The sequence below is a fragment of the Mytilus californianus genome, unplaced genomic scaffold (assembly GCF_021869535.1).
Source record: "Mytilus californianus isolate M0D057914Y unplaced genomic scaffold, xbMytCali1.0.p SCAF_9, whole genome shotgun sequence".
Taxonomy (NCBI): domain Eukaryota; kingdom Metazoa; phylum Mollusca; class Bivalvia; order Mytilida; family Mytilidae; genus Mytilus; species Mytilus californianus.
In genome coordinates this window covers 87,347,256-87,372,827 of record NW_026262745.1, presented here as the reverse complement: position 1 = coordinate 87,372,827, position 25,572 = coordinate 87,347,256, and the positions used below count along the sequence as shown (strand labels likewise).

Here is a 25,572-nt window from a genome sequence, read left to right as displayed (position 1 = left end):
CTATAGATCTTTAACCCTTATATGGATTATTATCAAAAATGGACAGTTGTTAATCTTCAAGACCCAGGAAAAAGTATCTAAACAAATTCATTTTTTTTAATTCTGTATTTCACTTATAAATATACTAACTTTTATCTCAGCATTGTACATTAACACTAAAAGAGCAGCAATCGTACACGATACAAAGGTTTTCTTATAATTAATTTCTATTTTTGTTAATAAAAATGCTAATGTACATATATTACATTTCAGTGCCTTGCAAAAGCAGAAAAGGAAGATGTAGCAATCAGCCTCATTGACCAGGTAATAATATAATTATATCAGACGATACTGATTGCCGATATTATTTTAGCACATACAACAAAATCGTCGTATTTTTATGTTAAGACTGTCAACGTTTAATTAAGCATTTCCTATATTTTGGAGAAGATATCAAGTTGAAAATAAATCTGAACTAGAGAGAATGCTGCAAATGTGATTTGTTCTGTACATTTTGTTTTGTGCAATACACAAGATTATTGGTTTGTTTATATGTATTTAGTTACTGTACGAATTTTGTTATTGTTATTGACTCGGATAAATACAGATATTGTATAGACAGTAAGTTTTGGGTATTATTAAAGACTGCATAATGCAATATAACGATTTTCTATTTTGTGTCGCTGGGTAAATGTATCATCGACGTATACACAAATTCATTTAAATATTGTTAAAACAATGTAAGTAAATTCAAACCTTAACCCTTTTTTTTTTTAATTTTTACAATCGAAATGTATATTGAGAACATGTCTGAAACATTTGCTTAACAGTTACCATATTTTGACATGCATTACATATAAGTCAAATGATTTTGCTTTCCCGTCCGATTAAATGGACACATATCTAGATAAAGCGACTGTTTCTTTTTTATTTCAAAATGCTAGCAAAGGAAACATCACGGTGAAAAAGAGGACAAGGTCGTAAAAGTAACAAACAAAATACTGGTTAACGTTCACAATTTCATCAGCGACCTGCTTGGAGACACACATTTTGAATTATACAAACTCATTCCTAAAACTGATGGTACATGTAAGTTATATTATTTTAAGGTGCAATGAATGTAGTTAAAATATGTCATTTGAAATATCATCAATACATTATATATATTATTCAGATCTCAGACAATATACTGTGACATTCTCGGCTTAGAATAACACTTAATACATATTTTCTCGTAAAACGCTACCTTTGCTTCAAGGACAAACGACACAATTACAGAGAAATAAATAGTCCGAGAAATTTTAGTTCGATTCTATGTAAATTGAACTGCATTGTTTTATGTTCTAAATATCTTGTGTTGTGTACACTTAACCCACACAAAACCTACATTGACTATCGACTGCATGTAGGCAAAACAATATTTAAACTACATGTAAACATAGAGTTTTATCAATGGGAACGTAATTGTGTGTATTTTACGTGTAAATTACACAAACACAACACTGCGTTTAGGTCAATATGAACACGGCCTTATAATCATTTAAAATAACATGTAACATGTAGACTCATGAACTGCAACAACAACGCAGTAGAGAACAATTGCATATCAAATGAATAAAAAAAACATTAACCATAGAATAAATACGTGACAAAACATAATTCGATTGAGATGATGCAGATCAAGATACTATCAAACTATTACGGTTTTCGGTTGAGATCCGAAACAGCGAGACAAGGAATATATTAACAAATCCAATGAAGGACATATAGAGTTTAAGATAGCACTACAGTCTAGCAATGATTTTTTGAAAATATTTTTTAATCACATAATTTTGAAGATAGAATAATTCTGCACAGTTTGTTAAAATCCCAATTTTATTATTATATTACAACAGGGAGTAAATTGATAATGAAGTTATGTAAATAAAAACACACGGTTATTAATCTAAATATATAGGCATTTGGGAGGGGCTAATATGTCAACCATCTGTTGACCAGTGTCCAGCTGTTCCTTGACCACAAGATAAATAGTATGGTCTCATTATATAGCATGGAAGTAAACAGAGAAAAAGAAAAGAAATGAAAAGGAAAAAATATAAAGGGGAAAAATCTACCAAAATGAAAAAAATGGAAAGAGTGTGAAAGTATCTTTAAAGGCCTCTGACTGCCTGTTTAAATTTCTTCTCTTTGGTCTTTAACATTTAAATACAGTTTTAAGCATTTTAATTTTATGTGAAATTTTTCAATTCCATAAAACTCAAAAACCATTTGGGACAGTCTATTTTCAAGAAGGGGATGGTTTGATCTTTTTATGAACATGTCTTTAATTGAACAATTTTAATGTTTTAGCTAATTTCAGTCATAGTATATTTCTTTTTAAAATACAAATTAAAATTAATTTTATAGTGAGAGTAATGATGTTAAGAGGCTGTGCCAATAAGCATAGAGCTTCAGGTGGAAAGTGAAAAAAATAAAAAATCATAAAACCTTGGTTAAAATGAACATAGTAGGCTTATAAGACTATATACCAAGAAATAACCATCAATTGAAAGAAAAAAAAAACTTTTTTGGCAATGAAATAATGGTTACAATGCACAAAGTCAATCTGAGACACAATTTTTGGCACAAAACAGGATATTCCGACATAAAATATTATATCAGAATAAAGAACAGTGGTCAATGCAAGTAAATATTTTAAATATATAATCTTAAAATGATAAGCTAAAAAAAATCGTATATAAAAAAAAGTTAATTAATGGTTGCTATGGTAACAGAAAAATCAAAAGGTTCAAGTTTATAAATTTTTCACAAAAAAAGCAATTTTTGGGTCAAAATTGTAAAAAAAATCATGATGTGTATAATATGAAATATAGTATTGACAAAAAAAAAGTGACTATCATATAATTCAAAGAAAAAATAAAATTGGGTAGACTTTTGAATTTATATTGGTGGCAGCTACCCAACATTATGGTGATTCGGAAGCAATTTGGTACAAAAACTACAAATATTGTCACCTTATAGATGTCAATAATATAAAAAAAAAGATTGCACATATGATTTTATTTGTACTGACAAATGCCACACAAAAGCGTATTCAATTGAGAAGAAAATATGCATAAAATCTCCATAACAACCATCTGCTTTGCATAGCAACCAACTGAGCCTGAAAATATACAATGTTGATTTGTAACAAAATGCACAAAATTAGGCACTTAAAGCCTGCTGTAGAAAAAGAACCAATAAGAGTCCAATTGTGCATTAAGATATGCCTATCTCTCCTTAGCAACACTAATTCATGACATAAATGCCTAGTAACCAACTGATACTTGAAAATACCCACGCTCAATTCATGGATAACAAGCATAACTTAAAAATATAAATACCTGATAAAAATTAAAATAACATTAAAAATCATTTATGCATCATGTGCATATTGATACTTTATTTAAAAATATCTTAAGCAACACTACTGATTACATAGCAACCAACATATGTGGTGTAAAAGAGGGGCGAAAGATACCAGAGGGACATTCAAACTCATAAATCAAAAATTAACTGACAACACCATGGCTAAAAAAGAAAAAAAAGACGAGCATGCAATGGTTTACAAAACACAATACAGAAAAAATAAAGATTAAGCAACACCAACTCCACCAGAAACTTGGGAATGATCTAAGGTGCTCCAGAAGGGTAAGCTGATCCTGCTCCACATGTGGCATCCGCAATTAAATTATATTATTTCATGGTCATTCAAAAAGAATTAACTTCATTTAATTTTTCTTTGAAACAGCAACAAGCGAATCATTGCATACGCTCTTGTGGGAAGTTGTGACTGAACCAAAGTCCAAGTTTCAAACACTACTATTTGATTTTTCAATACTAAAAGAGAGGTTGGCCATAACTATTTTCGGCCCTCTGCATTCGAAAATAAAGTGTACCACGATTTCCTGACGTCTAAAGTCTTTCAGAGTTTATTTTTATGTATACTATGTCCTGATGACGCCGATCTAATCGGCGAAACATGTCGACTTAATAAAATTGCAAATAACTTAAGTGTTGTAGTCAATCTAGTGGCAATTAGATCTGTTGTTTCTTTTGACAACCCTGCATACCGTCGGTATACACTTTAAGGAATTTCTACCTTCACGAAACTTTAGAGGCGTTGGTTCAGCAGTCCTCCATTATTTTAAGTAGTATAACACCATGTTTTTTTTTAAATCAATTTATCCTTTGGATATTAATAAATTCTTGTAATCATCGGGAAATTGTGGTACCGGAAAATAAAATAGTTATACTAAAAGTTAGATCTCAAAATAAGTCAACATGACTAAAATTGACCCCATTAGAAGCTATGGCCTTTCAAAGTAAATTTAACACAATTTTTCGTAAATTTTTGTTATCTTTTACATAAATCTTCTCCTCTTGGACTAATTCATGCTTAGGGTATTAAGTTTAACAAAATGTATCCGATGACCCCGCCCATCAATAAAAAGATGAAAACAAATTTTTCCTACCATTTGACCTGAATGTGCCATTTTCATTCAAGTTGGAAGAGAACTTTTTTGGCAATTAATGAGCTATATTTTGAGATTAATTATATCAAAAATAAATTAATCTATAGATTAAGAAAGAGTCATATTTCAGCTTTAAAATGAGTTAAAGATTTTTAAAATCCATGGAGTGATTTTAGAGAAATTAATCTTTAAAGACTGTTAGTTGGATCAGAAAATTCTGACTGTAGTGCTACCTTAAGTGTACACAAAATGACATCAGATCGATCCTGTTAAGATTCTTTGATGAATCATATTTATGTTGGTGAATTCGCACATATAATGAACCATTTACTTGATAATCAGCAGTTTTATTCGCCCCTAGCTGTTTGGTACGGGTTGTGGATAAATATGCATAGGAATTTCGTCTCTGCATGTGAACTACAATACAATCAAAACACGTTTTGAAAGACAATACACCAAATTAAAAATAGAGAATATGAACGATTATATTCAAATGACGAGAATAGCATGTTTCGTTTGCTATTATCTATCAGTTCTTTTGCTGAAACTCAAAAATGTTATTGATAATTCGAACTCATTTGTTTTTCCGTAAAAACAGCTAAACCTGAAGAAATAGAACTTACATATGCTGATTATCCGTTTCATCATTTGTTTGTATGGGCCATCATGGTGAATTGGAAAGAAATGGCTATGATATTCTGGAAACATGACACTGATAATACATGTAAGTTTTTTGGCATATAAGAAACGTTGTTCATTACTTACACACAAACACACACATATACAAAAACACATATCTTCTTTCTATATAGTCTTTCAAAGAACGAAAAGCGGTATATTAGTTAAAAATTATAAATCCTTATACACATTTGTTTTTTTTTCCTCCAAATTTTAGTGTATTTTAGGAACCAAGTTTTTTTATTTTGAAAATGTTAACGTAAACATTACAATATAACATGTTTATGAGAATTGGAAAATAAGTTAATTTTCACTTCTAAAAATGCCTCTCAACAAATGGCAGTTAGACGTCTAGAGATCGACCGATACTGTAATTAGAAAATCGACAAATCAGTTGTGTCTACATTTCAAAGCAAATTGTTGAAAATCGATGACATTATGACTGTTGAAGTCTACGAACAGTTAGCTTTAGAGGTATGCTTAATGAGATAAAACAACGATGTATTGAAGAACATACAATTCAATGTTCCGTGTTTTTATAAAAATATCATGAAGCCACAACAATTTGATTCCTAGTTATATAAAATTGAGAATGGAAATGGGGAATGTGTCAAAGAGACAACAACCCAACCATAGAGCAGACAACAGCCGAAGGCCACCAATGGGTCTTCAATGCAGCGAGAAACTCTCGCACCCGGAGGCGTCCTTCAGTTGGCCCCTAAACAAATATGTATACTAGTTCAGTGATAATGGACGTCATAATTAACTCCAAATTATACACAAGAAACTAAAATTATATGTATTTTTCTTTCCTCTTTTGGATAACTTACTTTTCAAAATATAAATACAGATCACTGCTTCCGCAAATGTGTAGTCTGCGTGCCGCTCTTAGATAAGTCTGTACTTTATTTATCACAAATTAAAAGACGCTTTTATATTGTATAATGATCGCTTTAAACCCATATTTAATAAATCGATTTGTTGATAAGGTATTAAAAAATCTGGATGTCGAAATGCAGTTGTTGTGTCAGCCAATTGTTGTGGATAGGCAATTAATAAACTTATATGCAAAATGATTCCATGCGCATATTTTACCTTATAAGATCTGATCAAGGATGTAAAAACAAACATCGGTAGGTTACTACAAACACGTCAATATTTGATTAGAACCATCGCCATCACCGACTATTATTTTCAATATATGAATATGTTCTTTTATGAAATTATTTGAAAATCACTGAAGTATTTGTTTTTTACAAAACTTTATATCCCCTTTTTAGTCATTTGGTAAGCACAGAGAATCCGTCTTTTGCATAGGTAATTCAAGAGTACCAACGAGAGATGCATGTAAATGTATTGAGATTGACCTCATTGATTTATAAATAATTTGCTGATTTAAGTAATAAAGTAAAGATCAGTTTGTTTAGTTAGAATAAAGTATCTCAATGGAATGACCGGCATCTTAAGGGAAAATGTAATTACTAGGGACCAAGATAACTATCTTACTTCGCATTTTGTTTTAGGATAACACAAGAAATATTCACCTCGCTTATAATAAGAACCCTGAATATGCCACTAAAATCTACGCACCAAAAATAAATCAATAAAGTACCCTCAGTCTGGTAACTGTTCGAACGGATTCATATTTTTTTCATTTAATTAACATGTGTCATTTATCCTAGGTGCATAAATCCTTTTGTTAAACCCTTGATAATTTCACATCAAAGAAGAGAACCATGACTATAAATGTAAAACACAAATGTGTTTGTACATAAAAAATGAAGTTGCAGTGGTTTGCTTGGCTTCCTAATGATCTATATGTAAATAAAACTGTCATATAAGTGAGAGGTTTAGCTAGCTATACAGTCAGGTTCAATCAACCATTTGCTACATAAAAAGCCTGTACCAAGTCCGGAATATGACAGTTGTTATTCATTCGTTTGATGTGTTTGAGTTTTTGATTTTGCCTTTGAATAGGGACTTTCTGTTTGAATTTTCCTCTGAGTTCAGTGTTTTTGTGATTTTACTTTTTGAATCCGACCAAGCTGATAAATTATCCCAACTTAACTAATCCACAGTATGAAAAGAAAGTCTGATACGGTACAGGCATCTATACACCAAACGGTAGGCATAAGAACATCCGTTGTTTCCCTCATTGTTTAATTACTCAACATATTTCATACATTTAACAACTTCTAATTCACACTTTAAAAATATATATTAATCGCGCCAGAAAAAACTCATTTTAAGGAAAAGTAAACAAAAACAAAAACAAAAACTTGGCTTACCCACGCTTTATTTTTTAGCAGGTGTCTGAAGATCAAAACATCAAATTTGTTTGGCCTATGGCTTGCTTCCCTCACACAACGTTGATAAAAATCATTGTAAACAAATGTACAAAATATCTATTATCTAAAACATTATTAGCCTGGCTAATAACTTCAATGGAAATGAATAATCAAAATTTTTCATATTTTCTGTTTAGTATAGTTATTTTATTACATCGGGATGGCATCCTTGTCGTTGGAACGAACTGTGTTCCACATAATTGTAGTCTTGATTTTTATTTGCATCAATTAGACTACATACAAATCCTTGGTGGATATTTCAATTCTGACTTTTTATTTTACATATGTTATGCTGTGTTTATACTTGGTGGATATTCACTTGACAACACGACGAAACAATTATAAGGCAATTAATCGAAATGAATGCATCTTTTTTTTTGTTGTGTTTTTTTTTAATTTGTAAATATTTGGCAATATTCAAAACTAAATATTAGTTAAGAAAAGTTATATCACCAAGAAAGTCTTTGGACGGTAGTAGTAGTATGTTTATCCATATATATGTTGATTTGATATATGTTTTAGGTTCAGCTTTATTTGCGAGTGCATTACTAAATAAATTAGCTGAAAGGGCACACTTTTCTAGTCATATGGATCTCAGTACATCATTGCGTGAAAATGCTAGGTAAGCCAACATTACACAGTGCTATTTAAAGTGAAATTTTATAAGATAACGTTTTTACGTATTTAGAAAAACGTAAACAACGTAAATAAAAAATAAAATCTTTAAAACGAAAACAAGATATAAGACCAAATGTATATGATATAGAACTGTAAGTAGTATATGAAATCTAATAAATTGCAATTGTCCTTATTAATCACGTTTGCACACTTCGTTTTATGAGACAATAGTATCTATAACGACATGGAAAGCAAAAATACATCTTTTATATATATAAATAATATAATGAATAAACTACAACTTTCTTTATATACCACACCGAATCAACTTCTAACCAATATACTCCTTTGATCAGAGCTGTCGGTATACTGTCGATGTCTTGGCTTTAAACGGATGTGATTTTGAGAACGTCACGTAAAACATGGTCATTTTTTACAATTTATCCTAAAAACATTTATATTCAAATCATAAATGTTTTTCTTTGAGACTAATGTCATTTTGTGATCTTTTGTGCGTTGCAACAAATATTGAAATATTAAGTAGATATGCTGGTTTATAGTACATTTCAGTTTCATCAATCGTCACGACTTTTTAACATGTTCAGTGGGTGTCGTTTGTTGATGTGTTACATATTTAAATTTTGTTATTTTTTTGTACATAAATTAGGCCGTTAGTTTTCTCGTTTGAATTGTTTTACATTTGTCATTTCGGGGCCTTTTTTAGCTGAGTATATGGCATGAACTTTGTTCGTTGATGAAGGCCGTAAGGTGACCATTTGGTAGTTGATTTTTAAAGTCATCTACTATGTGGTGTTAAACGCAACTTTCAGCATTATTGGCCTTTTCTTGACAGCCATTTTCCATTTATCGATAAACCCTTTAAAATGCAAATTCTTGTACACTTACATCGTGATACTGAAATTGGCGAAGAATTCGACCAGGAAACTGAAAAACAACATGTTTGTTGCTTCGCATTCGCGCATTCCTTTTTCCAAATTAAGCCAATGTTCGTTTGAAGGTGAACAGATACACATAACATTTGATTTTGTTCTTTGGTATCGAAGATATGATTTGAAACGTCAACAATTTTAATTTACAAATTTTTTTTTTACAGAATTTGATGTTTTTTACTTCATTTACTTCATTATGCGTTGTAATAGTCTTGTCAATTTAATTTTGATTTTCTATTTGTATCGTCTATTTTTTTTCATTATTTCAGTTATTTTGAAACACTAGCTTGTAGAGTGATCACAGAAATGTATAATCGCGATCGAGACAAAGCTCTCAAGATACTGGTCACCAAGGTCGGTCGATACAATTCTACACCTTTGGCGATTGCTTATTCGCAAAAATTAATGACGTTTATGGCAATTACCGCTTGTCAAGCTAAGCTCAACACTATATGGAGGGGAGATATTGCGTTATATACACCATCATGGAGGGTATGTTGAATGATATTTGAGCAATCAAATTATGAAAATTTTGATATAATGTGTTGTATTAGCAGTGATGAGAGTAACAACATGAAACTCCGACAAACATATGAATGTAATGATCGTGTAATTATTCATGTTTTTTTCTGTAATTGCTGTACAAGTACATCAAACAATTGCAAAAAGGGAAAAATTGAACGTATGTATCTGCATATGCATAGTAACACAATTAAAATCATTTCATTTCAATATTTGTGTAACATTTGCACATATAAGGCTCTGTTACATTCAAGATGTGAAAATATACTAATGTTCTAACTATAAGTATGCCAAAGATGTACCTACTACATAAAATAAGAACAGCAATATGTTTTAAAGCTATAACCTATTAAAAAGGATAACGTAATTAACTTAAATGTAGGGTCAAATATACAATATAACATTTTGAGTTTAGTAGACTGATAGTCTATATGACTGTCAGTAGTCCGGTAGATACACTCCTTTTTTATAATCGAATTATAAAAACAATTAAAAAAAGTGGAAGGTGGTTAATAAATTGCATTTAAAACCTTCAGCGATATCTTTGTATTTTAGAGTGTATAAACGAACAATTCAAGACAATTTAACATACAATAATAAATAGTCATCTGCCAAATGATTTTGAAGTAAGGTAGTATTTGTGTTTTACTATATATTCACTATGTTCAGTCGTTAATCGTATTTACCCTTAAAACCAATTGATACGACATTCCCGGGCTTGTATTTCTTATCATGATTTCCTTGATAGAGGTTGTTGCTCACAAGTAAGCCATTAAACCAAGAGTTCCAAATTTTACGGACGCCATCACGAAACGGTTGACCGTTATGGAACATCCGTTTCAAAGATGATACCGATATGATCCTTAGTTCGTCCCTATAATCTCCTTCTCTTTTCACGAATTTGACCTACTGAGTGAGACCATTTACCGGGTTTGTAATAAACTGAAAGCAATACGTTTAATAATTTTATGCTTCCGAAGAGCTTTTTCTGCATTTACCTTCATCAAGATTGCTCAAACTCAAACTCAAACATTTGAAATCCGAGGATGTATTGTACCGAAACCGAAGAGCTATATGACCAAAATAAATAAAACAAATAGCGAAATTCATCTAAGGTCAACTTTGCCTGAGGGAGTTGAAACTTTAGTTTCTTTATAATTTCAAAAAATATATAAACGGACAATTTTAGAATGGTTTGATATAAATCATGTCAGTATCGAAGTACTGACTACTGAGCTTATGATATCCTCTGGGACTGATAGTCCATCAGCAGAGGTATCGACCCAATGATGAAAAAAATGAAAACAACACGAGCAGCACGACGGGTGCCACATGTGGGGCAGAATCTGCTTACCCCTCCAGACTATCTCAGGTCACTCCAAGTTCGTGTTACTTAGTCTTTAGTTTTCTATGTTGTGTCTTGTGTACTATTATTTGTCTGTTTGTCTTTTTCTTTGTTTAGCTATAAGGTTGTCAGTTTATTTTCGATCTATGAGTTTGACTGTCCCTCTGGTATCTTTCGCCCCTCTTTTAAACAATACAAATTGAACGATTTTGACTTATTTCAAAAGATTTCCGCAAATTAAGATTAATTCAACTCATCAATGACAGCATGGCAGACAATATAACTTAATATTGTCAATTTTTCCTACTTGTTTGTTTCATTACACTAGTAATAATTTTATTAACATTTTTAGATTGGTTTGGCTATGTTTTTTCCAATGCTGATCATTCAAAACATTGGATTTATTACCATTCAAAACGGTCAAAAGACAAACACCATTTCGAAGCAAATACATCCTGAAATTAGATATGTAAGAAAGACAAGTAGGTCTTATCTAAAGAAAAGAAATGAAACAGAGAAAAGTAATTTTGATACCATGAAGAAAGAAAATAGACAGGTAGAAAAACCAGATCGCAACACGACGAACTTTTGTAGTCTGATGTTTTACTATATATACCTGTTTTACAGAACGCCAATAGTCAAATTCTTTTTTTATATGGTATGTTTTTCCCTATTTTTATTTATTTTATACACAAATATATAATTGTATGTGAAGTTTGAAATCAAACTGCATTTTAACACCTTTAACAAAAGTATTTTAATGTACGCGTTTTTATAGCAACTCGTTTAAATGTTACAATCAGTTATTCTTCAAATGTTGAATTTCATACGACGGTTGCCACAAGTCGAGTTAAAATGCTTACCTATTACGAGCACATGATTAACCTGTTGTTTTTTTTTTTTATTTGGGGGGGGGGGGGGGGGGGGGTGTTGGTTAATCTTAAACTTTCTATGTTAAGTCTTGTGTTTCGTCTTTTTCTTTCTTTTTTTTTGGGAGGGGGGGGGGGGGGTGGGGGGTGGCATTTGTGATTTATTTAAGAGTGATGCGTTTAAATGTCCTATTGACATATTTCGCCTGATGTATGAATTATATAGTTGTGATACCTTACTCTTCATTGTTGTATAATGAATCTCCATTTCAATGTTGTAAACACATGAAGCTATCCTAACAGTCTATATAATCCCTTAATTATGCTGTAGCAATTTTGTGATGTTTTCCCTTAGGTTTGACAAATGAGTTTCCATATCAATGAACTCGAACTTTACATAGTGTCAAACAAGGGTATGAAGATCACTTTCAGAATAATAGAAAACTGACTTCATAAGAGTGGTTACCTTTAAATTGCAGAGACACTACTATCATTATACAATGAGAGGGTTACCTACCACGGAAGATTTTACCTATGATATCTTTATAGCAGGTTTTAAAATGTAAAAAATGCTCCTCGACAGCTGTTATACCTTTAAATATATTTAAGTAATTATTATAATATGGCGTAACGTTGATTGTATGTTTGGTCACTTTTGCACACATCTCTGTTAATGGCAAAGAATAATAGATTTTCTCTTTATTCCTAACTTATGGTGAACCTGGCTTTTAATTTACAAACGCACCACATTAAAATGACACGTGTCAAAAAGGTTGATTTCGATAATATATCATGTCACCAAAACATTTGAAATGAACAATTACTGAAAATATTTATGAAATATATGATTAATGAGTCATTGTAGAAGCATTTCTAACAAATGTGTTGTGTAATCAAGGTTTTGTTTTGTTAACATTGTCGGTAAGATACCGCAAAAAATGTTGTGAATTTAAACCGTTCCTAGAAAGTATATTTACAAAATTGTCAAAAAATGTGTTGAAGTCAAAATCATAATCATACATGGCATATTTACAATGATAAACTTAATATGCATATAAAAAGAATATTATCGAAATTATTGTTGTTTTACACAATTGTAGGTATCATATTTCTTTTAGATTACTTACTTAGCATTCGTAGCGATCTTTGCTTGTTTTGTTTTGACGGATATGTACCCATTGTCAGAAAGTTCGCCATCTATACTTGAATATTTGACATGGATCTGGGCGTTGTCATTAGCAATAGAAGAAATAAGACAGGTATGTTAAGTTGTGATATTTGTGAATGAAAGTACTTCGTGAGTAGGACAATTACAGAACAACTATCTTAAATTCCGTTCATGTTAAGTATACTGGTACAGAAAAAAACATTCAGTGGAAAACATTAAAATAATTACTTTGTTATACTGAGCAACTGTACCCCGAACATAAACTTGAGGTTGTCTAAGACAGATTCTTACTACGCGTACTCTTCGTAATTCAATTCTAATTCTGATTACACACATTAGAAATAATTCATATGTGACTCATATATAAAAGTTACTGAACGATATGGATATAGATCGTTCAATTGACTTCAAGTCAAATGTCTAACCTATACTGAACTTACTGCAACGTATCAGTTAACTAAGCAACTCACAATGTCGTTATAATTTATTGTTTAAGTGTCCATTACATATGTTACATTTTATGCTTTAATAAGACACTTGATTTTACATTTAAATTCAGTAATACTCTTTGCATAATTGTTTTCTTCAAATTGTACATAATGATAATCAAGCTTTCTTGATAGACTTGTTATTTCTAAATCAAAAAGAAGACATGTATGTCAAATACATAGTTTAGTCATAAACAATCAACACTTAATTGTTGTTTTTTTTTTACAAATTTGTTATGTTCACCTTATTCAAACAAATGTTTGACATTATTCCATATACAGATGTTACAGACAGACACGGGATCACTTGGAAAGAACATAAGGCTGTGGGCTAAAGATGTTTGGAATATATTCGACGTTGTTATGTATCTCCTATTCCTCATGTCTGTACTTCTAAGATGTTTACTGAATTCTGAACAATTCTACTTTGCCAGATTGACTTATGCAATCACTTTATCGATGTTTATCTTGCGCAGCATGCATTTTTTCTTCGTTACAAGGTATATCGGGCCCAAGGTTATAATGATAGGAAGAATGGTAAGTAAACATTTTAAACAAATATAAGTACCATTATGTATACCGCTACACACTATATATGTCCACCGGTCAATAGTCAGCACCCTGTAGGTCGTTCGTTCTGGTTGTCAGCCATATTTTTATTAAGTTTATGAACTTTTGTATGATTTAATCATTGTTTATTCATAACTGAAATGCTTCAAACAAACTTTTTAATTGTTTGCCACAAATAGTCACTTCACGTTGACTTTCGTTAGAGTCATCTTCACCGATTTCACTAATTTTGATCGCAAACGGCATATCAATATTTCATCAAACTGACTTGATGTGGTTTTTTTATAGATTGCATGCAAGCTATAAGACGCAAGATTTCTTGTGAATAGTGTATTCATGAATTGAATCCTCCTTATGAAACAAACTCACCGACATTTATATAGATGTATTGATTAATTAGTTGACATAATTAGATTACTTTAAGGTTGATATATATTTTTTGGTTCGAATAAAAAAGATCATATTAAACGTGTTGAATAGTTATAGATAATGCATATTTTAAGGTTTTTGAAGAAGTATAACCCAATGAATATGTCAAGAGTGGTCAAATGAAAGATTGATCGTTTGGAGGTTTTTCTTCAAGCAATCCGAAGTTGGTTAAACGGCATGGTAAACCTTTAAATATGCAGCATCTAACTTATATACAGTCAACAATAATTAATTTTTTCAATACTGTTTTATACGAACTATATAATTAAACTACGGAGAATAGCATAGCATTTCAAACAAACTTACGGTTATAGAGACGCAATGTACTAATTATCAAGTGTCTGTCAAAGAAGATGTGGTATGGTTGCCAATAAGACAACTATTCACAAGAGACCAAGTGACACAGAAATTTACAAAGATAGGTCAACATACGACCTTAAACATGGAGAAAAGCCCATACCGCATAGTCAGTTATATAAGGTGTAATACTACCATTGATTTTCCCCTATTAGTCTTTGTTAAATTTGCACTTTTCAAAAAATTGTGCAGACTTTATCTTTGTTTTAAATAAAGAAATACTTGAGTGAAGTTTTATCCTGTCCAGTTCTATAGAAAAAAAATTCACATGACATTTCATTGCATATAAGTAAATAACCATCACTGGAAGTTAACCAATCAACTAACCTGTGTACAAGATTTAGTAACCATGTAACCTCAAGTTTACAAAATATTCTATAGAAACCCAAAATACAAAATTAATTGTGCTTTGAAATACCCAAGACATATGTTTATGACAAAGAAATGTTTTACTGCAATAAAATGTAGGATTAATTACCTACAACTGTCAAATGCAAGGGAATATTTTTTTGACCTATTTTCGTATACAACCGGATGTGACGTACCATGATTTGGTGGTATTACACCTAAAAAGCATCGAAATGACAAATTTGAAACAATTCAAACGAGAAAACTAACGGCCTTTTTTATGTATATAAATTGCTATTTATAACTTTTTTTGGTAAAATAGAGGTAACATTAAAATATGACAAAGGGTATGGAAATTCTAATGAATTTGAACAACATATTTTTTATTCTTTTCGACATCGTTGAACTGTACGATAAGAATTAACATCCGCTTTGCAATATGTAAAATGCAAACCACTAAGAATAAACATTATATTGCATTTTTTATAGCTTGAAGACCTTGCTTTTTTCATTGCGCTGTTCGTGTTGTTCGTATTTAGTTTTGGAATCATGTACCAAGCTGTATTGTTCCCTAATTCGGTGTTGTCCCCTTGGGAACTGTTTAAAGACATTGTATATTTACCATACTGGCAGTTGTACGGCGAGCTTAATTTAGATCGCATTGAAGGTATTCGTTTTCTTTATACGTGGTTTAGTGTTTACAATTAAAACTTCGTTTCTGCAATCTTAATCCCTGCAAATGTTGTCGACATTTAGAGCCTTCTTCTTTGATTATAATTTATTACAGTAGTTATAATTGCTGCTTTTGTTGTATATTTGTTAAACAAAAAGTGCATTTTGTCTTTAATTGACGTGTCTTTTTTTCCAACGATTTAATACAAAACAAAAATAAAAAAGTATAAACACTTCAAGCAACGCAATATAAATATTCTGATAAAAACGAAATATGAATAAAAGCGGTAAGGTATACATTAATGATACTTCAATTCATTAACATGAACAACAAAGAAAAGACAACTTTTCAACATACATGTCTCATGAAAAATGTGCGGATTAAACGAGTAAATTAAAGGAAACAATTGTAAGCAACTTAAGGATCACACTGATTAAAACAATATAGTTATATCAGTTTCATAAAGCTGTTCCGATATTTGTCTCTTCGTCTATTGAATTTGATTTCTCTGTTTGTTCTCATTTAAAATAATTATTTCTAACCTGTCTTTGAAATTTTTATATTACTTAGGAGCAGAACCATCGGAATGTACAAATGACCCTCATTTATATTCTAACGGATCAATGGATCGATGTGCACAAACTAATCAATTTAATTCCCCTCTGCTGGCAGTGTATTTGATTCTGACAAATATTTTGTTAGTCAATATTCTTATAGCGATGTTTTCGTAAGTATACATTGTATAATACATAGAACATGATAAATGGCATATGTTCCATCGAGGTTTTTTCGTATCATAAGATATTTTGACTACACTGTTTTCATAGTTTTGATCAACAATTTGAATTTCTTATTTTTATAGTATTACTTAAAAATTGTTGATTAAAGCTTTTTCTGACATCGTGATAGTTAATCTTGCAAATATGTCTATTGATTTACATTCGAAATGGTTAATTCAGGCAAGCATTTCTGTAATCGTACGTATTCTGCAGACAAAATGGGAGGCATAGCTTATTGACAGTATACGAACGTCAATATTTTACCAAAAGATATGAGGTGCTTCGATCTGTTTATTCATTTTATGCAAGAAATAATTCATGAATCAGAATACAATTGAGCACAGAAATGGGGAATGTGTCAAAGAGACAACAACCCGACCAAAGAGCAGAAAACAGCCGAAGGCCATAAATGTGTCTTCAACACTGCAAGAAATCCCCACACCCGGAGGCGTGCTACCGCTGGTCACTAACCAAAAATGTGTACTTGTTCTGTGATTATGGACGTCATACTTAACTCCGAAATATATGAAATGAACTAAGATAAAAAAAAAAATCATACAAGACTAAAAAAGGCAAGATGCTTCTGACTGGAAACAGGCGCGAAAAGTGCCGCGAGTTAACAATGTTTTGCGAGATATCAACCCTCGCCCATACCTCCAGCTAATGTAGAAAAACACACAGCAATACGCACAGAAAAACCCAGTTTAAAAAAGTTCGAGTCCGATGACAAAATAGGTAACAAAAGAAACTAAAGAAAATGACAATGCTACATACGTTTACAAAGGACTACTAGCAGTTACTTACATGCCAGCTCCAGACCTCAATTAAAATAATTGAGAGATTATGTTTTCATCATTTGAATATCAAGCACAATCCCTCTCGTTAGGAGTTTAGTATCATACCATCATAAAATATATGAGAAGAACATAACCTGATATTTAGGTTACAATATCTATATTACCTCCTCCACATTTGTTTTTTGCAACAAATTGAAATCATATTTCTTGTATTAGTTAGTACTCTTAATGCGCTTTTGATACATACTGTATTGAGTGGAAGTCAAATAGCAGTATTTTATTTGTCTTATTGTTTTTGCTTTCAAAGCGTGAACAATGTTGCTTGTTCCTTTAAATGTGTATTACAGCCTCGTGATGATTTTTATTTATTTGGAACGAAGCAGTCTGATTGCATATATTAACAGTGTTGTCCTTTGTAGTATTTGACATCAGTAGTATGTAATGATGTAAGTCATCATCGACCGTATAAACACATTTAAAATTAGGTCATCAGAGCAGAAGCAGAACGTGAGGTCTGAAGCAACGGTAAAACTATTGTTCTGAGTTTTGAACTTTGCAATAGTTTGATTGATATAATGTAAATGTACATAAACATAAGGTTAAACTTATCTATCATATGAAACCGGTTTGGATTTTCGTTATCATTTCAAGTCCAATGTCTCCCTTATGTCAAAATGAAACACATATAAACCACACAGTGTTTAAATAAGTCAAACGTAAGGTATCATGTATTACGAGACTGACTTCTTTCAAACAGGACATAGCTGATTGTCTCAATAATTTAAAAAAAAAGGAACTAAACATATATATGAAGCGGTATAATTATAATCTGTTGCAATATTTAAAGTAACATATGAGGTAGAAAGACCTTAGATTATTTTGACCGGTTGATGTTGAATTGTGTTTGCTTTTTAACAAGGTGATAATGCAATTGCCAACATATTCGAAATATTTGAAAAATGCCATTTTGTTTTTGTTTCTTATATATGTATATAGTAATGAATATCTATATGGTGCCTCCTTCTTCTGAAGTAAATGTAGCATAACGACACATTGTGAATTTCGTAAACTTTATTTTTTACAGGCATACATTCCAAAAAGTACAAGATAATTCTGAAATTATTTGGAAGTTCCACATGTATGCATTGGTATATGAATACTATGACAGGCCAATGTTTCCTATTCCAATAGTAATACATTTATGTCGAATCGTTGTATTCTGTTATGACAAAATACAAGATTACAGATTACGAAATTGCAAAGAAAGGAAAACTATGTATGCAAGCGCCTTTAGTAAGTATTTTAAAATACACGATTTCATATCATGGCAGTGTAATGCCGTATTAAAACAATGACATTGTAGACAGATTTTAGTACAACCAATATACAAATGTGAACCATTTGATGTGTTGCATAAACATGTACATAACAATAACTACTATTATTAACTTGTACTAAATATTCTACAAATATTGTCATTAGATTGCCATCTTTATGTTTCGATATCTTAAATTACAAAAAGGGCAGTAGAGGTAGCGTCTATGTAGATGTAATTTCCAAACAGCAAAAGATATATTGAAGTATTACAATGGCTCTCTGCATAGATCGTTCACTACTGAAATAAGAACTTGTATACAAATTGAACTGTCTGTATAACTTATATCAACAAAACCAGTTGGCACCTCCAACATTTCTTCCTTTTATGAGTTAAAGGTCGTATCAATTACTCTTCTTGCTGCTATCAATCAACAAAAACCTTTATATATTTCTATTATCATGTCATGTTTGAATGGATTCATTGAAAAGTAACATGAACATTTTTTTGTAGTATTAAAATATGACAAAGAAGAAATTGAAAAACTACGTATTGTTGAAAACCTTGCAGTACAAACTTTTCTAAATGGACCTTACCGTGCAAAAAGTAGATATATTGCTAGGAACATGATGACCGATGAAAGGTAAATCTTTGAGACAAATAAGTAGACGAACGTTTAGCAACACAGTTGAGCTTTTTTGTCGTCAGGATTTTAAATTGTTTGACGGTTTTACAAATCAAAGTGAAATGCTGTTCATTTATAATCTGTATTCGTTTGCGCATAATCACGTGCATGGGTAATACAAATTTTACTCTTTAAGCGAATGTAGGTCAGTTTTTCTTCTATCTGTAGCCTATGTTATAATGATATATACCATATATATGATATGAAAATAAAGAGATATTTATCTAGTAATTTTTCCAACAGCATTTTAATAATACATTTCTAAATATGATTTTAGTTGCTTACTCTTGATAGATTGGAAATCAGCATATTTGTAGTTAAACATTGGTAAACATTCAAAATTCAGACGCTTCTACGAAATAAAAAAACAAATATCTCATGTCATTACAATATACGATAATAGATTAAAGCAAACTTTCATTTATGTTTATCACAACAGCTTTAGATAGACCAAACAAACTGTTATATATTTGTGAACATCTTTTAGTCAATTCTAAGACAGGAAATAAATATCATTTGGTTATATTAAACCCATTCGCTGTTTATCAATTAACATCTGTTCATATGTATACGTTGTTTCATTTAACAGCATGTTCAGTGCTTATTTAGAACGAAGAACACATCTGACAAATGCTTATAACTCGAAATAGACTAAGTCTATTTTAATTCCGCCTTTTTTTACGTTGTTTATGTCAAAATAGTAATCTTTGACTAAAATAGTTTACTAGTGAATATATCTTATTCGCATATTTCTTGTAGAGCACATATTTTGATTTATTGCGATATCATCATCATTTGATCTTGAAGAAACACTCCCGATCATGTTTAGATAGTCAACAAAGTGATGAGGTTAACTTCTTATTTGCTTAAAAATTGTATCGAACATGTAAGGCTTATGTTAGGCAAAATGTTTATAATATATCTTATTTATTTTATCCTAAAACGTTATACACACTCGAGTTATGAATACGAATATTTGGCATATAAATAGCTAAATAGGCTAATGCTGTATTTGTTTAGTCTTACCACATGAAACATTTGCATTTGTAATTATTGCTTTGTACATTTTATACAGAGATATGAATAAAGAAACCGATGCAACCCCTGCCCAGCACGACATAGAGGTTTTACAAGAGGAAATGCATCGAATGAGAGAATCTATGATTAATGAGATGCAAAATTTGCGTTTACGGCAACCAATTTTAATAGTAGAGGTTCCAAAGCAATAACAATCCTTTGAATATGATTGAATACAATTTGAATAATACAAATCTGAAGCAGTTTTAACTTATATTAGCATTGTAAAATGTCGCTACTTTGAATCAAGATTATACTTTAGGCTATAAAAACCTCAATGAGACACACTCTAAAATAGACTGGTAGTTCAATTATTTAGTGTATGTGTGTGTTTTACTTGGGTGTGCATTTTTTTTTTTTGGTTATGTGTGTGTTTTAATAACTGCAAAAATGTCTTATAAGACTTAAATGAAACTAGACACACGTTTTTGTTGCCTTACTATTGACTGATTAGATTGGTTAAAATTTTAGAATCGATAATATTAAGGCTTTATTTCGATGTAATATCTTCCAGTATATCTACAGTGTAGATTGAAGTTCAATGATTTTCATATTTGAACATTAAATACAAACAATTTGCTATCGAAGGAGCCTTCTAAATGCATCTTTCATTTGATGCGACGGTCATACAAGTGAAATGTTTAGCTGGCTATAAAACCAGGTTTAATCCACCATTTTCTACATAAGAAAATGCCTGTACCAAGTCAGAAATATGACAATCGTTTGCTGTGTTTTAGCTTTTGATTTTGCCATTTGATTAGGGACTTTCCGTTTTGAATTTTCCTCGGAGCTCAGTTTTTTTTGTGATTTTACTTTTTGCATAATTATTTCAAAATAAGGAAATACATTTTTGTCTTCTGTATTGCATATTGAATTACCAACAGATGAACGCCTAAGCTCTTAATAAAGCTAACAAAGACATGCCTGTTATTTTTTGTGTATCCTTGCATATATTTCATCTTAGTTTTGAAGCATCGGTATATGAAAAAAAAACATGCATACATTGTTTTTAACTAAAATGGAAAAAGAAACCGCAAGATTAATTAAGAACTCAAAAAATCAAATTATTCATTTAATAGCAATATATATTTCATACTGTAATAAAATACAAGTATTATGTATATTTTTCTATATATTAAAGTATTTAAAAATTTATGATTACGTTTTACGAGTCATTTAGAAAAAGAAGATTGTAGACATTTAATTATAAAACGGTACGTGATGGCTATCAGCAGGTTATCAAACTCAACTTAAAAAAAATAAACATAATTTACTACCAGCCTTCAGCTTTTGTGCATTGTAATAAGTGGTTATAAGAAGAACTGGAATGAGTGCAAATGAGACAACTCTTCGTCCAAGTCACAATTTGTAATGATAAACCATCATAGGTAAAAATAAGTCCTCCAACAGGGAGTCCTGGCTCACTCCAAACAGCAAGCTATCAAGAGCTCAAAATATAACTAGTGTAAAACCAATCAAACAGGAAACACCAACAGTCTTATCTATATAAAAACGACAACCAAAACAGGTTCATGACTTAGAACCTGTTTAAACAAATGCAGCGGGTTTAAACATATTAATAGGCGACATCCTTCACCCTAGTCTGACAAAATAGAAAGACCATTATGAAATGCTAATTGCATTGGCGTAACTCAATCAACAGACCTGTCAACAAAAACAAGTAAACACACACTTAACCAATAAATTTGATCTTTGCCACAATATAAATACAAAATTCATAAAAAAAAACAGACGAGATGTAAAACAAAATCAGAAATACAATAATTATTATGACCTTGGACAAAAAATGCTGTTAAATGAAACAACGTATACATATGAATAAAACACATTTTGTTGTAAGGAGTACATGGAGCACGGAAATGATTTTTATAAAATAAATATTTTTATTGTTGATAGTACAGAATAGCAGTATATCGTCATACTAAATACTTATCAAAGGTATATATTACAAATAATGAGACGAGAAATAATTTGAAATAAGTAAACTTTAAAAAAACAAAAATGCATTACGAATTGTACCAATAGGTCAAATTAATACGGAAGTCTGAATTTTGAGTACTCGCAGTTACTGAAACTATTTAATTCAAACTAATAATAAAATAATCCCGTTTGTCCCACTTATTTAATACCACACGTAGGCTGGGTTCAAGTTACCACATAGATGTGCACATTTACCAAGAAATTATTAACTATGTAAGAAGTCAAAACTGTCGAGCAATTGTGTCTGGAATATTGCCAAGGATACAATGTGATGTCACTGAATATGACACAATCCTAAAACAAATGTGTCAGCATAATGATGTCAAATTTATATCAAATTATGAATATTTTGTCTACAAGGATGATCATATAGCTAAAATCAGTTTACACTATAGATGGCATTCATCTAAATAGATATGGAACAATAAAGCTGTTGACAAATGTAAATAAAATAATTAAAGTATTCAAGGGAAAACCACAACAGTATCATTTGAACCAACAAAACAGAAATAGATTCCAAAGTTCCGGTCACCAATATTACACAAACAACTTCAGAAGGAGCCCTATAAAACCAAGACATCAATCACGGAGTAACATGAACACAACAGAAAGCAGAAGAAATTTCAACCATTCAGGAGTCAACACTAAAAACGTAAAGGACAGGAATGATCTCAATATGAATTCTCGTGACTCGTGGGGAAACAATATTGCGCTAAATAGACAAAATGTAGATAGAGCACCATTTTTTGACTTCCATTTACCAAATTCTGTACGTAAGTCAGATTATATTCAGAGGTAGCATTTAGCTTGTTCTAATTTTTAAAACAGATATAATATTTTAAATCTGTTATGTGATCAATGTAGTAGTATACAATGTACATGTTACATAAACAACATTAATAATATTAATTGGGGAAAATCTCAAAAGAGAAATAGAAAGAGTCAAAATTAAACACATAGTTCTGTAAATAGAAGTAGAAATAATGAAGCAAGTTGGTTACTTAAAAAAGGGTTTAAACTAGGTTGTTTAAATATTCAATATTTACAACCCAAAATTGAGGAAATAAAATTATTTGATATATTTGGTATGGTAGAAACATTTTTAAATGATGAAATTGGTACCGAAACATTACAAATTGAAGATTACAAAATAGAAAGAAAAGATAGAAACGCTATTAATGATGGCGGAGGTGTGATTGCGTACATACGAAATAGTGTATGTCACCAGAGAAGAATCGATTTAGAAATAGGTAGTATTGAATCTTTATGGATTGAAATTATTTTTCCAAACAGAAACTCTATTTTAATAGGCATTTTTTATCGTCCACCGAGTTCATTGCAATCTTGGGTTGATTCAGTTGAAAAAGAAATAGAAAAAGCGTCAGCAGAAAATAAAGAAATTATACTTTTAGAAGATTTCAATATAAACTATTCACATATAGATCATACAGTTGTCGGAAATCAAAAATTGAAGGACTGTATTAATTTGTATGGTTTACAACAAATTGTACATAAACGCACAAGAGTTACAGATAAATGTGTAACTACTATAGACCATATTTATACTACCCATGTAGACCATATTACAAAAGTAAATGTGCCTAGTTATGCTGTCAGTGATCATTATCCTGTTTGTGTAACAAGTAAACTTAACCCAAAAATATCAAAAATGGAGCATTTGTCAATAGAATATAGATCATTCAAACAATTTGATACAAATAAATGTATTGAAAATTTAACAAATACTCCTTCTCATCTCATTGAATCGATTGGAGATGTTGATGAAGCAGCTAATTCTTGGTATAATCTATTTCTGAGCACCCTAGACAAGCGTGCTCCTAAGAAAATTAAAAGGGTGAAAAATACTCAACAACCAGAGTGGTGGACTTCTGATATGAATAGCGATAGACACCAAAGAGATTATTTTCATAGAATTGGGGATATATATAATTATAAAATTTGGCGTAATAAGGTTACATTTTTAGTAGAACAGGCAAAGAAACATTATTTCCAAAATGCTATCTCAAATTGTAAAGATAGTAAAACTATCTGGAAGTATGTCGAAAGTCTAAATCCCAAAAAATTACATAATAATATCACGCATTTGGAATATAAAAATAGTGTAATTCACAATGATGTTGATATAGCAAATACATTTAATGTGCATTTTACAAATATTGCTGAAGGTATAGTTGATAACAAATTATGTAATAATGATGAAGGTCCAAGTTTCGATGTACTCAACACATTTGTGAAATCAAAGTTACAAAGGGGTAGTGAAAAATTCATTATACAAGAAATGAGTATTTTAGATGTAAAAATGTATTTAAAAAAAACTTGACAAGTCTAAAGCAACTGGTTTAGATGATGTTGGACCAAATATTTTGAGTATGCGCAGCGATGTCATTGCACCAGCTTTAACATATTTATTTAATCTAAGCATCAAATGTGGTAAATTTCCAAGTATTTTTAAAACTGCAAGAGTTTGCCCAATTTTTAAAAGTGGCGATGCTTGTAATTCTGATAATTATAGACCAATAGCAGTTTTGCCTTGTCTCTCCAAAATCATAGAACGACATAAAGCTGATAGTTTGTATATATATATTTAAATAGTAATGACCTTTTTAATACTACACAGTCAGGTTTCAGACCTAAACATTCGTGCACAACTGCACTTACTAAATTAGTAGATGAATGGTTAGCAAATATAGATTATGGAGAAAAAAACGGAGTTATATTTTTAGATTTAAAGAAAGCTTTTGATCTGGTTAATCATATTATCTTATTAAAAAAGCTTGAATATTATAATGTTTCAAACTGTACACTAGACTGGTTTAAGTCATACTTGTTTGAACAAAGTCAACAAGTTAAGGTCAATAACGTCATGTCTAATACTAAATGCATAAAAACTGGTGTACCACAAGGCTCTATCCTTGGCCCTCTGTTATTTATTTTATATATCAATGATTTACCACTGAACATAAAAACTTCATTAATAGATTTATATGCAGATGATTCTACATTACATAGTAAAGGTAATAATGTACTTCAGTTAACTGCTA

The 25,572-nt window shown here is 30.7% G+C and overlaps 1 protein-coding gene across 12 annotated transcripts in view; it reads left to right on the top strand.

The window, feature by feature from the left end:
• LOC127716446 (transient receptor potential cation channel subfamily M member 2-like) overlaps positions 1–21,664 on the top strand; it is an 87,748-nt gene extending 66,084 nt beyond the window's left edge. For 10 of the 12 annotated variants that reach the window (XM_052222643.1, XM_052222642.1, XM_052222636.1 and 7 more), the window contains 13 exons: positions 253–303; positions 924–1,068; positions 5,092–5,217; positions 8,042–8,141; positions 9,357–9,579; positions 11,307–11,612; positions 12,942–13,082; positions 13,762–14,016; positions 15,673–15,850; positions 16,427–16,583; positions 18,517–18,725; positions 19,261–19,390; positions 20,508–21,664. In XM_052222643.1, the coding sequence (XP_052078603.1) occupies positions 253–303; positions 924–1,068; positions 5,092–5,217; positions 8,042–8,141; positions 9,357–9,579; positions 11,307–11,612; positions 12,942–13,082; positions 13,762–14,016; positions 15,673–15,850; positions 16,427–16,583; positions 18,517–18,725; positions 19,261–19,390; positions 20,508–20,661 (2,175 nt within the window). In that variant the 3' untranslated portion in view covers positions 20,662–21,664. The other 2 variants (XM_052222646.1, XM_052222647.1) reach the window with 2 other exon arrangements.
• The last annotated feature ends 3,908 nt before the right edge of the window (positions 21,665–25,572 follow it).